The sequence below is a fragment of the Lipophrys pholis genome (assembly GCF_963383615.2).
Source record: "Lipophrys pholis genome assembly, chromosome: 2".
NCBI classification, from domain to species: Eukaryota; Metazoa; Chordata; class Actinopteri; order Blenniiformes; family Blenniidae; genus Lipophrys; species Lipophrys pholis.
The window spans coordinates 23,762,531-23,778,105 of record NC_137636.1 but is presented as its reverse complement, the minus strand read 5'-3'; the positions used below and the strand labels follow the sequence as shown (position 1 = coordinate 23,778,105).

At 42.9% G+C, this 15,575-nt stretch overlaps 1 protein-coding gene across 2 annotated transcripts in view; it reads right to left on the bottom strand.

Moving 5' to 3' along the window:
• arnt2 (aryl-hydrocarbon receptor nuclear translocator 2) overlaps positions 1–15,575 on the bottom strand; it is a 74,731-nt gene that overhangs the window by 22,484 nt on the left and 36,672 nt on the right. For both annotated transcript variants that reach the window (XM_080458330.1, XM_080458331.1), the window contains exons 7-11: positions 14,453–14,518; positions 13,269–13,354; positions 9,958–10,034; positions 7,015–7,149; positions 5,945–6,019 (exon numbers count right to left, since the gene is read on the bottom strand). In XM_080458330.1, the coding sequence (XP_080314456.1) occupies positions 5,945–6,019; positions 7,015–7,149; positions 9,958–10,034; positions 13,269–13,354; positions 14,453–14,518 (439 nt within the window). The remainder of the gene's footprint in view (positions 1–5,944; positions 6,020–7,014; positions 7,150–9,957; positions 10,035–13,268; positions 13,355–14,452; positions 14,519–15,575) is intronic.

Here is a 15,575-nt window from a genome sequence, read left to right as displayed (position 1 = left end):
CATCTGCTCTTTTTCTGACCATCCAACCATCAATCTGTCCACCAATCAGTCTATCAAACCATCCATCTATCCTTCCATCCACCAATCTATTCACCAGTCTATGCACCATCCATCCATCAATGTATGCATCTATCATCCATCCACCCATCGTTCTTCCATCGGTTTGAGCATTGATCATCGACCTGCCTGTTTCTGTATCCCTCTTCGGTCCAATCGGCTGTCTGTCTGCTCTTTCATCTCTCCATTGATTGATCCAACCATCATCCAACTATCACTCAATGCCTGTCTTCCGTCTATCGATCCCTCTGCAATCCATCCATCATTCATCCATCGCTTTATGCACCTGTCCATCTATCCTTCCCTCCATCCATCTTCTGTTCTCACTACTCATTCATCCAACTGTCCATCTATCATCCAACCATTCATCCATCCGTCTTAGCCAACAAGAGTCAACGATTATCGAACAAGGATGTGTTCAAGAAAACTCTTACAGGCTCAGGAGGGACATTGAAACTCTACCGCAGATAAAGTACATATTTTATATTATTTGAAGAAGATAACAGGGACGAGGGTTGTAGAAAAAGAATCTTGTAAAACCACCCGACAGCGGGAACACACTTGATGAACCTGTTCTTCCTTACCCCTACAATAAAAAGGGAACGTGTCCTTAAAAACCAGATATGCCCGGAGGAATCAGTTCACTGCCACATTTCTGTCGCTGCCCAATTTGACTACTTTGGCAAAGCATAGAGGGATTCTCACAGGAGAAAATCCTGCACAGCACAAGTCACCACAGTCGTTGGGAGAATCAAATAAATGGAGATGACTGATACAGTTTAAAACTGTTAAATTGAGCAGCAAAACACGAGTAGTTACTTATAAATGGCTTCAAACTCACAATTTTTCAGGAGATGATTTGAAATTAAACCATTCAGCCAATTAATGGGGTGGAAAGACTGACTTGTAAGTGTGACAAAGGTATTAGCACATCACCAGAAAGACAAACTGAACGGAACAACTGTCAGAAGAAAGATGGTCGAACCACTTCCTTGGTATTTCACTCGACTTTTAATAAAAGTGGCCAATTTTATTTCTCTGAAAACTGAATGAGTACTCCCATGGGTCTCATCGTCTTTTACACCTGCTTTATTCTCACCAGGAGTCATGGAGAGCTAGAGTCTCTCTCAGCACGACTCAAAATGTTTATTATCAACCATTAATCCAAATCTGAATCGATGTATTTCATATAATCAGTGTCAGGCTCATTCCGCTAAACCTGCAGATGATCCATGAATCTTTTCTTCTTTGGGCATATTTTGTAAAACTCGCTGATGTAAAGTGACCCCAGCAGAGACAAGAGGTGTAGCTGCTGATCCTGAACTCTTCACCAACATTTCTGTTCACTGAATAATCTACTTCTTTGTCGAGTTATTTAGAGGAAATTCCAAAAAAAAAAAGACCAGATGGGTTTTATGTGCATGCTTTGATGGGAGTTTCTAACATTTTGTACAGGGAAATTATCTAAGAAAAGCAGCTGAATCTTTCTGACCTTTGATTTCCCAAAACATTTTTGGAACACAACACAATTTTGATCAGAGCAAGTGATTACATTTAGGAGTCAGTACTTTGAAATAGAAAGCGATTTATTGCCCTCCAATCCAAAAACTAATGCGACTTTCTGCAAAAAAAAAAAACAACAACAAAAAACTCAGAGCAATGCTGCAAATAGCATTGCAATTTTGGGAGAAAAACGATTGTGAAATGAAAGTTTAATGACTCCAGTTATCACAGAAAAGTTTGCAAAATCCTGGCGGGACTGCGAGCTTCGGTAGGAGGTTTAATAGTAATCATAAATCTTAATCATGGATCTTCGGCGAGGAGCACTCTGCGAAGTTAAGAATGAGGACACCAAATGAAAGATGTGGATCCTCTTCACAGCCGTCTGTAGAGTCTATGAAAGCGGCGGCGCTTTACTGAAATCATGGGAATGTGTTAAATTGATCGGGCATGGGGGACAAAAGCTTCCATCACTTTAGCTGTGACTATCACGCAGGGGTATGTGACACGAAAGGAAATTAAAGGTGACCCACATTTGCACCGATCCGTGGCGTGCTGCTGAGCGAGGACGCTAAATACTGGCAGACAAACTCAAACGGCACGATCAGTGAACCCAGACTGAAAACGGGTCTGATGCCGGAGAGGACGTCTGCTGAGAGACACGCCACTGCTGGAATACGGCTCCGGAGTAAGAAAAACAGTGATGGATCATGAATGGAGGCTCGTGTGTGCGTGTGTGTGTGTGTGTGTGTGTGTGTGTGTGTGTGTGTGTGTGTGTGTGTGTGTGTGTGTGAGCTGGATGAAAGCCAGAGGTTTGTGCAGTGAGCAGAGCAGCAAAACATTCCAGCTGTAGAAGAAATTTACCATGAACCTGCTCAAACTGACACGGGCGTCACTTCAATGATCCCCTTTAGGCCCTTCTTTTTTTTTTTTTTTTACATTCTTCCCTTTTGCTTCAACTTGATTCCAGATTGAGAATTAAAATTTCCTTGTCAAATGATTAAATTCCAATCTGGGCCGGAAAAACGGCAGGATGGTTGGCTCACAACTGCAAGGTTCATGGTCTGAACTTGCTTGTAGGATATTTCATGAGGAGTTTAATGTAGAAAAGTATGAAATGTAGATTAGGCAAGTTTGACTCATAAGGGCTGAGGCTTTGCGTGCTCTAAGTGTGTGAACATGTCAAAGAAAATCACAATATTGCAGATTATAAAGTCTAGAGCCGACTGAGGAAACTCATTGAAATTATTTCAAAAGGTCTTGGTTTAGCATGTTGGTGATGGGCCATGTGTTGTGTCGGCCCATCAGAATTTGAGGAGGGAGTCTGCAGGTTCTGAACATTTTCAACAATAAAGAGATCAAAAAATACTTTGACCATCGGTTCAGAAACCACCAACAATGAAAAGATCGAATCTGGCGCAGCAGAGATTCTGAAATGAGAATGAGCGCCATTAAAGGTCGACTGATTCAAGTTAAACGTGCTGCAAAATCAAGAGTTTGGTAGCAGTAGAGACAGACCCCGAAAATAGAGTAAGAGAGGAAATGAGGAAATGTAAGCAAACAAGTAGCAATAACTAATAAAAATAAATTAGGCTCACACACGTACAGGTGCAAAATGCAAACATCTATAGTCGGAAGGCATTTGTGATCTAAACCCAGACAAGCCTCACGTCCTGCATCTGTTTGCACCTCATGGCTGCTGAATACAGACAATAGGCCTCCATCCAGGCAGTGATACAATCCAGCCAAGGGAGGGAGGTTGTGGTGTGAGAGATCAAGGCCCGGGGCATCCAGGAGGAGGGCGCCGTGCACGGATGACTGGTTAGAAAGAAACCTGCTCTGCCGGACCAGAGGAGCCCGATGTAAAGCCACCAATCAGCTTGTCCTCATTGGGGACGGAGCCCTTCAGCAGTGGGTATTGCTTATTTACGGTCCCCGCATACAGCCATGCACTTCTGTGTTGACCTGGCTTCCTTTTTCACATTTGGTTACATCTCGCCATGTACTGAACATGAAAGAAAAAAGGTGAAGAAAGAGCATGCACGAACGCGTGTCAATCGTCTCTCTTTTAACCACCTTTTCAAAAGACTTCAAGATCGTCTTGAGGGTTTGAGATTTTAAAGAGAGACTGGTAACTTGTCGGAAGTGGGACTCGAACCTGTGTGCCTACAGACACAACCTACCATCATGTCGCCCCCACCTTTGTGCAGAAAAAACTGTGATATTGAGACATGGAGCTCGAAGCTGTAAACTTCAAGGTGAAACCTCCATCTGTCTTGTTTTTCCAACACATCTTGCAGATGTTCAATTGGAGTCAACACCTTGAACCCTCTGCCTTGTTCCTCGCAGCATCCCGGAACATTTCTGCAGAGCAGCGGGGCTCATTACCCCTCTAAAAGAGGCCCGCCGAGCAGGGGACACTTCCACCGCGAAGAGGTGTCCATTATCTGCAGGTAGGAGGCCAAAGCAGCTTCCACGTGAGTTCTGGGACTCCTGGGGCTGCCTGCGGCTGCCTCCGGTGTGAGACGCACAGTATCCGCGTCGTCCGTGGGATATAAAAGAAAACCTGATTCATCAAAGCAGGCCTCCTCCTCTCAGTGTTCCCCCAGCGGGGGCTTCCGGCAGCGGCCGGGGGTCAGCGGGGCAACTCGAAGCAATCTGCAGCCTCGCGGCTCCAAACAGAGCCGAGCATTGGTGCTCCAACACAACTCCATCAGAACCGGCAGGAAGCTTTTCAGCATTTTGTACCGCAGGTGCTCTTTCCTCGCTTTCATGCTCCGACAGTCGGAGGTGTGTCGGGAGGAGAGTGGCTTGTGAAGCTTATGAAATCATAACATCCAACTGCCGAGGGCTTTTGCTCATTCTGCTGTCACAGATCAACCAATCCAAATGTTATTCGACATAGAAATACAAAACTCTGCAGTTCCTGCTGGACTTATAATGACTGACGATTGAAGTGGAGTTACCATCACTAACCAGGCAGCTGTGCTCACCAAAAAGCTCTCGGGAAGAAAAACTAGTATAACCACAATAATCTGCGCAGTGATTTACCAATGCGCGTTCCTGATGAACTGATCTGAACTCAGTTGAGATGAAACGAGTTTGATTGAAATGCAGACGTAAACAGTGTTTACTCTGAGCCACTGAAAACACAACGTTTTGAAAACGGGTGGAACTTTTTGAAAATGCTCCCGTTCCGTGGAAACTTTTCTGAAACGTTGTGACTGCCCACGAGCACCATGGCCGGAGTAAAATAGTTCCATCTTGCTACATGTACAGATGGACAATAGTCGTTTTCAGTGTTTGTGCAGTTTCCGTGTAAACAAAATGTATAAAATGTTGCTGCGCAAACATGAAACATTGGACTTCTGCAGCACAACTATGTGGGCAAAAATAGCAAATGAATGAACAAACGACCAAATGGAAAAAGCTACATAAGAATATTAAAGTATAAAATCTGCAGCAGAAAACAGAAACGTAGCAGAAAAAAGGGAGTTGGAGAAAAGCAGAGAAACTGTTACCATTTCAACAGTTAGGTTTGAACATAGAAGAATAAATGCGACTTGTACGGGAGTACGACTTGTATATCTTATTTTCCTCTCCATGGCACATGGTCTTGGCTGTTTGGTCCTTTAATTCTGATTCAAGCCGTTAACCAGATGTAAGCAACCGGCCACTGAAAGCTTGGGATCTCTTCTGAACTCTGTCGTTCGTGTCACACTTTCACCCGGTTTGAGAGTTGTTGTGGTTTTATGCCACCGTCAGAGGGCACGGAGGCAGAATGGCGGCATGACATCCAGAAGTGCTAATAGAGGCACAGAAGTGGTGCCGTGGTATTCCTCCGAATGGGCGGAGGTCTCAGATCTGCTGCGTCTCTGTTGTGGCCGTTTAAAGTCGGACACTTTGACTTTGTGCGAACTGTTAAAAAACGGTCGATTTGAGGCGGTGGCGTCGCTGTTGTGGAATCTCTGTGCGAGCCTGGTTTTGTGGCCACCCTGCGGGACATGATCTCCACTTCCAAATATGTGACTGTGTTCGCATCCCTGATGGTGAAGTTTAACTAGAGCTTTGAACATTTGGCTTCCACGGAGAGGAACATTAGCCCGCTCTCGACTGTTTCCTCTGCTGATGCGGAACAAAGATGCTGTGTGGTGGGAAAATAACCTCTTAAAGTACGGAATCAGCGGCTCCCGCTCTCACACTTTCACTCTGCTTTGAAAAATGTCCACGGTTTTCCAGATGAGGACAAAAGCCAAACACTTTTCTGTCTTCTGTTTCTTCTCTCTTTTTTTTTGACGGTACACAGGCTTTTCTGGCCAGAGCACACAACAGTCCAAGATAAGTATCCGAGAGATCATCCAATCGGGACAGAAACCTTCAGTCTTACCTGCTGGAAACTTTCTCTCAGGTGGCTCTGGTCCTCAGGATGGCAGAACTCCAGGATGTCTTTCCCCAGCAAGTCCTGAAGAAGAGCACAACGTTGAATTAAGAGCTTGTGTGGGTTTCATGTAGGAAAGAGGCATCCTACCAAAAATATAGACACTATATTAGTCTACGTCGATGATCCAATTGTATATTAGTGGAACGGACTTTGTTAACTGTCTTTAAAGATGTTTCAATTGAGAATATGCATAGACATTAATTTCTGGTGATTTCAGACCAGGGGTTTCAAACATAAGGCCCGTAGGCCGAAGCAGGCCAGGTCAGGATGAGTTTTTAAAAACAAACCAAAATGCAACAGCTATAAGACAAGTTTTCTTCGACGATTCACTGTATTTTGCACCAGAAGGTTCAATTAAAATTGGGTTTATGTTGAGATTGTAGTCATTTTCTGTAATAATTGTAAGTTTTTGTGAAGCCCTCGATATCAAGGGGTATTCATTTTTTTGTTTTAAAAATAGGCGAATCAGCATTTGATCAATTCATGTCACTGTTTCTACAATATAAGGTTGCAAAGTAAGCAGCAGGAGCAATTTTTATAAATTTTTTTAATGCACTTTACATTTAAACAACCTTAAAGTGCTAGAAGAAACAGATAACATCTAAAAGGGTAAGGCAACAGTTTAACATGTAGGAGTTAATGGGTTCAAAGGGAACACCATAAAAGAAAATTAAGAGAAGACTTTTTTAAAAAGGTAGGTTTATAGGTTTTTAAATAGTGGCTAAAGAGAAATATGAATATCTCAAAAGGAATAAAGAGTTTACCAAATAATGTTACATAGATTATGGCTTCATAAAAGCAATGGACAGAGTTGAATGCATCTATTTACGTGAACAACTGGTGAACAGAAGCTCGACACTCTGAGCTGAAGCAGCACCGGAGCACCAAACACCACGAGAAGGAGTGTATCCTAAAGAGTTTACCCTCAGAGAAAAGGATCCCATCGTTACAGAATACAGCAAAGAGGCTGTATTTGACAGGAATCTCATATCCCTCCATCGGCCATGTCTTGATACCTGAGGTTGGTAACCGATGACGTTGATGCAGCGCGGGTCGACGAAGGTGATGACGCCGTCAGAGTTGTGTCGAGACAGAAACTCTGTGGGAACCGACAGGCCGTTCATGTCCATGGAGACCGGGGAGCTGGTTACCTGACGGCAGCAGAACGCAGAAATCCAGCTCCGTCAGTGTTTCACAGTCTGATGTTATCATCACGAGTCTCCTCGCTCCTGTTTGGCAGCGCCTCACAGCCAACTCACATACAGATTACAAACAAACTCACTGATGTTTAATTAATGATGCTAAATCATATAATCCCCGATTCTTTTGGCAGTTTCTTTAAAAAAAAAATATCCAAGAACCCAAAGAAATTCGTCACAGTAATTAAGTCAGTGAATGAATATTAGTCCCTATTTAATTAATTTCCTTGATGCAAACCCAACTGTTTAATTTTTTGCCAGTAACAAAAGCGTCCAAACCAAAACAGCAATTCACTGAAGTTTGGGCGTGTCAACAAATGCAAAAGCAAGAGTACAGAAAATTTCGAAAGATCCTTAAAAAAATATGCATATTTAATATGCAGAAATAGGTTTTTGAAAAAAGCTAAAGTTTTGGACCCCTGTATGGCCGGCACCTTCTGCTCTAAAATATAATATTTTGTCTTTGGCGCGATCGAAATAAATAAATGAAACAAATATTCTGTGTGTTTGCCTTTTTAAGAGGCAAGCGCAAAGATCAATATCATCAGCGTCCGTTTTAAATACTTTTTTAAAATTTATTTGTCCACCATTGGGAGCACGTACAAAAAAAACATTTGTGAATAGTGTCCAATGACTTTTGTTAACAATTTGGCAAACAGTTTCGCCAAAAACAGAACAAAACTGCAAACAATGTGCCATTTAAAGCAGATGGGATTTCTGTGAAAATGGCAGCATATCAAAATGCCTTCTTGCTGTGAAGTGAAAGCGCTAACCCCCGGGCCGTTATGTCCACCGTGGAGCCACGGACGGATTGACACCATTAGTAGAAGAACATTCCTGCTGATCACTTTAAGTTAGGTGTGCGTTCATAAATTGGAGCTAAAGCTGCAAATTGTTTGATTTGACAAACTTGAAAAAAAATTTTAATAAATCAGTTCTTCAGTGTATCAAAAGAGAGAAGAATATATTCTTTGTGCACAGACTTTAAGGACGGCCATATGAAGGGAGAGTAAAAAGCACAATGCTCCATTTATTTTGTCCCCGAACTGTAATTCTGCTTCATAACCGGTTCTGCACATAGATCATTACTTTTAATCAAAATCTTCACTTGACCCTTCACACTAATTGAATTTCCAGGATGTCCACCTTCCTTGAAGCACATTTAGCCGCGGTATCGTAAAAATGAAAAGAGATAAAAACTCCCTGAGCTCACAAAGGAACATGTGAGGAGATACAGCATAACCTTGAACCAGCTGTTCACTGTATGAAGCTGTGGGTTACCGACGCTACAACTTTGGTCAGACTGTATTTTGCGATGGGGTCGGGCGGTGACACGGTATCCCGCGGTATCTATAAATAGCAACACTGTTTGGGGACGATCTCAAACACTCTCTACAAGTGAACTCGTCGTCATTATTCTCATACTTTTATTAAATAAATAGGCCTGATCTGCCATTGTCCACTTAACTGACCCACTGTTGGTAAGTGTGAAGCACAGAGAAGCAGTTCTGTAAGTCTGGAGCATCCAGTGAAACAGAAAGCCGAAACTGTATGTGACACGTAGGTTCTTAAGTAAGTGGAAGCAGCAGCATGTGGCCGTCATAATAATCTGAACACTCACTTTGGGGTTTGAAGTGTTTTGACAAATGTGAAATATCTGGAGGTCTTTATCCACAGTGGATGATCTGCTGAGTGTTACTTCTTTAGTTTAAGCCTTCCAGCTTTAAACGCAAAGTGTTGATCTATGTAGTTTTTTTTACTGATTTGTCCACAATTAGATGTGTCAATATGCTGATAAATTCAAGTATCAATGCACCATTTTCCCCCTAATTTCCCTTTTTTTTTCATATTTTTTGAAAAAAATAATTTTTTAAAATAATTTTATCTGTCGATTCTGACTAGCTAGTACCCGACTGGCCGACTAATTATCAACTAGTAGCCCAGTCGGGTAATTCAATAGGGTACCCTTGCACAGATTGTTGCACCCGGGGTAGTAAAGCAGGAACTGACACATCAGTCCCCATCAGCCAGCTTCGCCTTCAATTAAGGGCTTTAAATTAATGTCTTTCATGATGTCAAGTACTGCCCCAAACATTCACATAAAGCTCACTGTGGTAACACCAGGTTCTCTTATTTCATATGCAATTTTGCAGTTTTGTTTCTTAAATAAAGTACATTTTCGAGCTTCACTGCTTAGATTTTAGCTTTGTTTACCATCGAATTAGTCGACGAGTAATGGTGCCTGACTAGTCGACTAATGATTTCCATTCGTCGACCAAACTCCAGTTTTGAGTGACTCTGAGCATGGTTGTCCAGTAAACTTTCACTTTAAAATGTTGTGTAAACAGAGTCTTACTACAGCTTTTAATGAATCTATGTTACGTAGATGTTTTTGTAGTTTTGCATGACGTTTTTTTTCTAGGATTTCTGTTGTTACGCCGTTCTAACCGCTTTAATTTCCCGTTTTTGTGGTGCTTAATATTTCGAGCGTATATTTTTGCGATCTTATTTCACAATTTGATACCCAGTCCGCGTACAATCTGTCCTCAGGAGTGAGAACAAAGACTTTGCGGTTGATAGAAAACACCTTAAACTTGAGGTGAGACGGATCTGTGATGTGAAAGGCATGAGAAATCCAAAAGACATGTCGGTAAGGAATCCTCCACAACACCTGAAGCGCAGCTGCTGATGGTTTCACACCGACTCCAGGTAAATCACACACACTCTGAAATGTTAAAGCCGTTAAAGCGACACACACACCTGCAGTCTCCCGATGGCCACTAGACAATACTTCCCAGTCTGACCCGCCTCCGTGTCTTCTTCTGGTATCGTCATACCTGGAAGAGAGAAGCAAATGAGAGGGGCGTGAAGCCAAAAGGAGCCACTTTTTAACAAGAGCTTCTCCTAACGTGTAAACACTCATTTTTCCATTTGCTCCTTGAACTTTGCAGCAGAGAGAGGTAATCTACTGGCTGACACAGCCGCTGCTCCTCGCCGATGATTTATCGCTCATTTTTTCACCATTAAGCCTCCGCGCTGCACGCAGGCTTTGAGCCATGGCAGCAGACCCTGCAGACAGATTTCATTCACGGTAATCCAGCCACTGGGGGGTGGGGGGGTGGGGGGGGTGTAGACAAACGCACAAACAGACACATCAATATCACCTCTGCTATGAGAGCTTTCCACCGTCTGTGTGCTGTTAAATCAACTATAGTGTGCTCAGATCAGACACTGGAGCTCGCTCAGAGCCATTGTGTGCAGCCGGCTCCACCATCACTGGCTGGAAGCGTGTTTTTCTCAACAAAATGTGGAACCTTTCCTTCTACCGAGGACATATGTGGGCAGCTCCTGGTCAAAACTGACATTTAAACCACATTTATAACTGACAGAGTAACACTTACTGACCGAAAAGAGGCGGTTCTGTTTAAATCTGGATTTCAAACCAGAGCAATTACTGTTGTGTTCATGCTGTTGGGAAGTGGGAGAGTTACCCCGTTGGCATGGTCCAGTTTCCCAGTTTTTGGGGAGACAAAATAAATTTGTCATAAAAACATCAAGCAAAAGGGAGGATGAAATTAATCTGAGATCGTGTAATCTACTTTCACACATTTATGCAGACCTGTACAATCGTTTTCTGTTGACAACCTCCGCAGAACAGTTCCTACTGATCTTTACAGTTACAAACACTATTATAGTTTTTGTCTACAAGAAAGAACAAAAATAAGATGAAAATGAACATTTTTGAACTTCCACCAAAACTGCGACCATCTTCCATGAAATCTTCCACTTTCCAAGCGGAAAGTTCCCATTTTGTCATATATTGCATTAAAACCTACTTTCCCAGTGGTACGTTCCAAGTTTGCCATGTTTTCCGAGCGGGAAATGTTATTCCCAACAGATTGTTGAAAAAAGCAAACGATTAAACCACCGAAAAATAAACGTTTGAAGGATTAAGGCAGTGAAGGATGTTGAAGTGCAAACCGAAAATATTGTTCAAAACAATATCTTTATTTAGAAAAGAGACCTTTTCAGCGCCCCCCTGGTTAAAATCTGATCACAGTTCCTGGAATTCAGAAAGTTTAAAACCTCGACGTGGACTGAATGCACTAAACGATGCAGTCAAACGTTTTATAAGTAATTGGATTCAGGTTTAATTGTATAACGGCAGATCAAACCACGACCACACGGCTGTCGTCCTCCTCCCACAAGTATGAGAATGACTTCATCCTCCTTTGTGGCGACCTCCTTCCAGACCCGACACAGTCGGACACGGGCATGTGGCGCATGTGGCGCATGTGCGCAGCTCGCCGGTCTGTTCTCCATCTGCACTTTATGACTGTGTGTGTGCGTGTGCCTGCCTCATGGCCTCCGCCAGCAGCGCCGCGTCCAGAACATTCCTGAGGGGTATTTTTAGCGCCAGGAAGCGAGCCATGTGTCACCGATTTCAAAACACACATGGCGTGCATTCACGGTCGCCTGGAAGCGTTCCAGCGCTGAGAGGGGGGGATTTACTCCTGTTTACTCGGGTGTTGTTCGGCCTCATCGCCACACTTCAGCACCTCGGCCGTTCAGACAAAGAGCACGCACGCACACACACACCACTGTAAACAGTGTGTGTAAACATGGATTTATTGACATATTGATTCCCTCAACATGTGTCTTCATACCGTGTTTGCCCAAAGTTGTGCAAATGTCTCTTCAATGTGTACGAAAACAAATGTGAGCCATCCATTCATCTCTTGTAAAATAGCTTTTATTTACCTATTTGCTAATCCTCAAATTTCACAGAAGTTCACAGGGTCAACCTGATGTTGCTGGTTTGTAGAAGTTATATCAATTGGTGGAGGAAGATGCTCTATAATCTAGAGGTTAGTGGAGTCGCCCAACAAACGGATGAAAATGACGTTTTTAGACTGATCAGAAATGTTACATTTACAGTGTTGGGCAAAATTTGCTCAACTTCAGTGGCTTTAGAAACTCGCTGAGGTTTTGGTGGCTTATTGTGCGAATATGTAAACAAGCATATTTCTACCGTCTATATTTGTGCAATATCAATTGAAGAAACTTGCTATTGTTATTTGATCCATCTTCGGAATCCGTCGCAGGGCCCGACACACATTCTGAAGGAGAATAAACCGTGTGGTGGGGAGTTGGACTGAAATGTGTGACATTTTAAAAAGCCAAACACGACCTCTTTGTTCGTTCTGCACCAGGAAGCACACCGAGGTGAACGTGGGGACAGCGGGACCTCAGATTGGGGGGGGGACGGGGGGACGGGGGTGTTTTTGGCTTGGTGTTTCTTCGGCGTGTCAGTAGGACAGTTCCATTAAATGTTTGGAACGAAACCAGGAGACCTCAGAGGAATCGCTCTCGACAGATTTTATTACAGAGAAGCAAACAACAACTGTCGTTCATCATCACAAAGCGAGCTTGTTTGATTTATTTTTCTTTTTTTTTTTTTTTAAAAGCTCTAAGGGTGAGATTTAGGACTGCAAATATTATTTTGACGGCTTATCGTTGGATCAGATGTTTGTGGTGTGGATGAGAGCAGAGCGGGTCAGTGTGGGAGCTGCAATTTCCATCAATCCCACAGAGCCTCGGCCCATTACAAATGCAGCGGTTTGGTACGGTAAAAGTTCATGACGGGGATGGTGGAGTCGGAGCGGACGGACACCTGGAGCTCCCGGGAAGGACCCGGTAAAAAACACACGCGTGTTTTCACTACAAACATCCGCCCATCAGCAGAGAATTTCATCAGCCCAGAAGACGGACTGTAAAAACATTCACGCTGTCAAACTCCCAGCGAGACAAAGACGTCCCGTGTTTGCGTTGCGTGGTTTTCACGCGTCAGCAGGAAGTGCAGCGTGGAGCAGACTTTGAAGAAATAGTCCCCTCCAAACCCCAGTGAATCTGCGGCGGAATCCAGCTGCTGATCCGCCAGCCCCACAGCTGCTTCAGGTTACGCCGGGCCGCGCTGACTTTGGCACGGGACCCCCACCAGGGGGGAGAGTGGAGTTTGGGTTAAGCAGAAGAGCAGCGAGTTGAAACGTGACGTGTGTGCGTTTGTTTACCTGCGGGAGGCCACGCTTTGATGTAGCCGGTGCAGTGCACCACCGAGTACTGAGCCTCTCCTTCTTTGGACGGTCCGAGGCCGTTCCTGATCATCAAACACACACACACACACACACACACACACACACACACACACACACACACACACACACACACACACACACACACACACACACACACACACACACACACACACACACACACACACACACACACACACACACACACACACACACACACACACACACACACACACACACACAAACACAAACACAGAGCAGCGTGTTAGGGACACGGGGATTTAACAAGGAAGCGCACATTTGCTTCTCAAAAGTGTAGGAATTTACACTCAAAGTTAACTTCCCATGGAGGATTTAGCGTGTGCGCGTGTGTGTGTCAAACACATTTTAGTTCAAGGGCCACATACAGCACAATTTCATCTCCCGAGTACGTCGAACCTTATTAATGCCCTAACAACCTTTAAATTTAAACTTTTTTTTGTTGTTGTGGCGCAGAGCATAGGTGATGAAAATGGCGATATTTTTTTCACAATCTCAACTTTTCAAGTCTTTTTTCCCCCTTGCATTTGTTTCCCATGAACAAAATACAATTTTATATACATATCCACTGAATATTAGAAACCTTAGAAAATTTTAATTTACCAACTCCTACTCACCCCCATCCCCACCCAACAGAACAAACAGAGGGATACCATTGACTCATTATGTATGGCTTTGCTACTTAAAAACAATAAAAAAACCAAACAATAAAATTAATACAATTTAAAACATTTTCAATTGTTATTCAATAGCAATGACAAAAATATATATATATACTATATATATAGTTTTTATTTTTGTATACATATATATATATATATATATATATATATATTAGCAGAGATCCTGTTTAACATAGTTGTATTTACAACCCCAATACTTTATCTACCCCATTTTTGTTTAAATTTATGTGCCTTATTCGTGATCCTTTCATATGCAGCAACCTTTGACAGTGCAAAATACAGTGAAATGTCAAAAAAACTAAAAACAAACAAACAATTGGGCCAATATATAATAAACTAAACAAACTCCGCAGTTATTTAGAGACTCCAGAGTTTGTACCATTTGGAAACAATCAGCGGCTAATGCAGCGTGGCCCCGGTCATGCTCGGAGGGTCTCGTACCTGTATCTCTTCCTCATGTTGGACAGGCGGTTTAGGGAGATGTGATCCAGTGGCGCGCTGCCGCACCTACACAACAAAGACGAGTATATAAGGAAGTACATTAAGTTTATTTATGGCACACTTCTCACAGACGCTGTCACAAAGTGCTTCAGACTGTAATTCCACGGTGGGGGACGAATGATGTGCTCGACAGAACAACTGCAGCACAACAGTGCAGCAGAGGAAGCACACACACTCACTAACAGAGACATAGTCGTTCAACAAATACTCAACGTACAGCTTCTATCACAGGAGAGATTAATCATAGGCTGACCGCAGTCTGAACAGTGTTTCTTATTAGCGATCTTTTCCACTGGAAGTGTTTAGGGACTGACCGTCTTTGCACAAACAGCAAGCACAAGCATTCAACGGCAGCTGGATTTGGTTTCACAAAATACGGTCTGAAGTTTAGGAATAACATTTTTTGGAGGGGTTTTGTTTTGTTTTATGAGTAGCACAGAGCCACAGCTTTTTCTGTTCTTCCTCAGCATCTTGCAAACAAACCAGGGAACAGACTGAAAACAGCCACTTCGGCCACAAGAGCTGGAACACACCATCACTTTTTATGAGGATTAGAACGGCATTGGCTGTTTTTTTATTGGCATTTTATGTTATTTTTAAACTCCTGATAACTTGGTTTGTTGTTTTATTGATTTCCCTGCCTTACACAACATTGTTACATAAATCCCTGAATTATATAAATATTATTATCATTATACTATGACCTTATCATCATCTGAGTCACAGACAAATACAATATGTATAATTTAATGGTGTTTCTTGATAAAAAGAAAGAGAAACTTCAGGGTAATAACCATTACAAAAACAGCTCATTGGAATCAGAAGTCGAATCTCTGATTACCTCCCAATAAGAATCGTAGATTTGCATCAGACAGGAAGGATTTGTAAAGTCAAGACTGTTGAGGTTAACTAGTCCACAAATGGAGGCCATTTAGTACTGTGACGACTCTCCCTGGAAGTGGCCTAGTTGGCTTCAGAGGTACAATACAGAGTGATCAGTGAAGTAAAGAAGAAAAGCAGAAGAACAGTTGAACAGACATGGTGTCAATAGCAGGACCGCGCA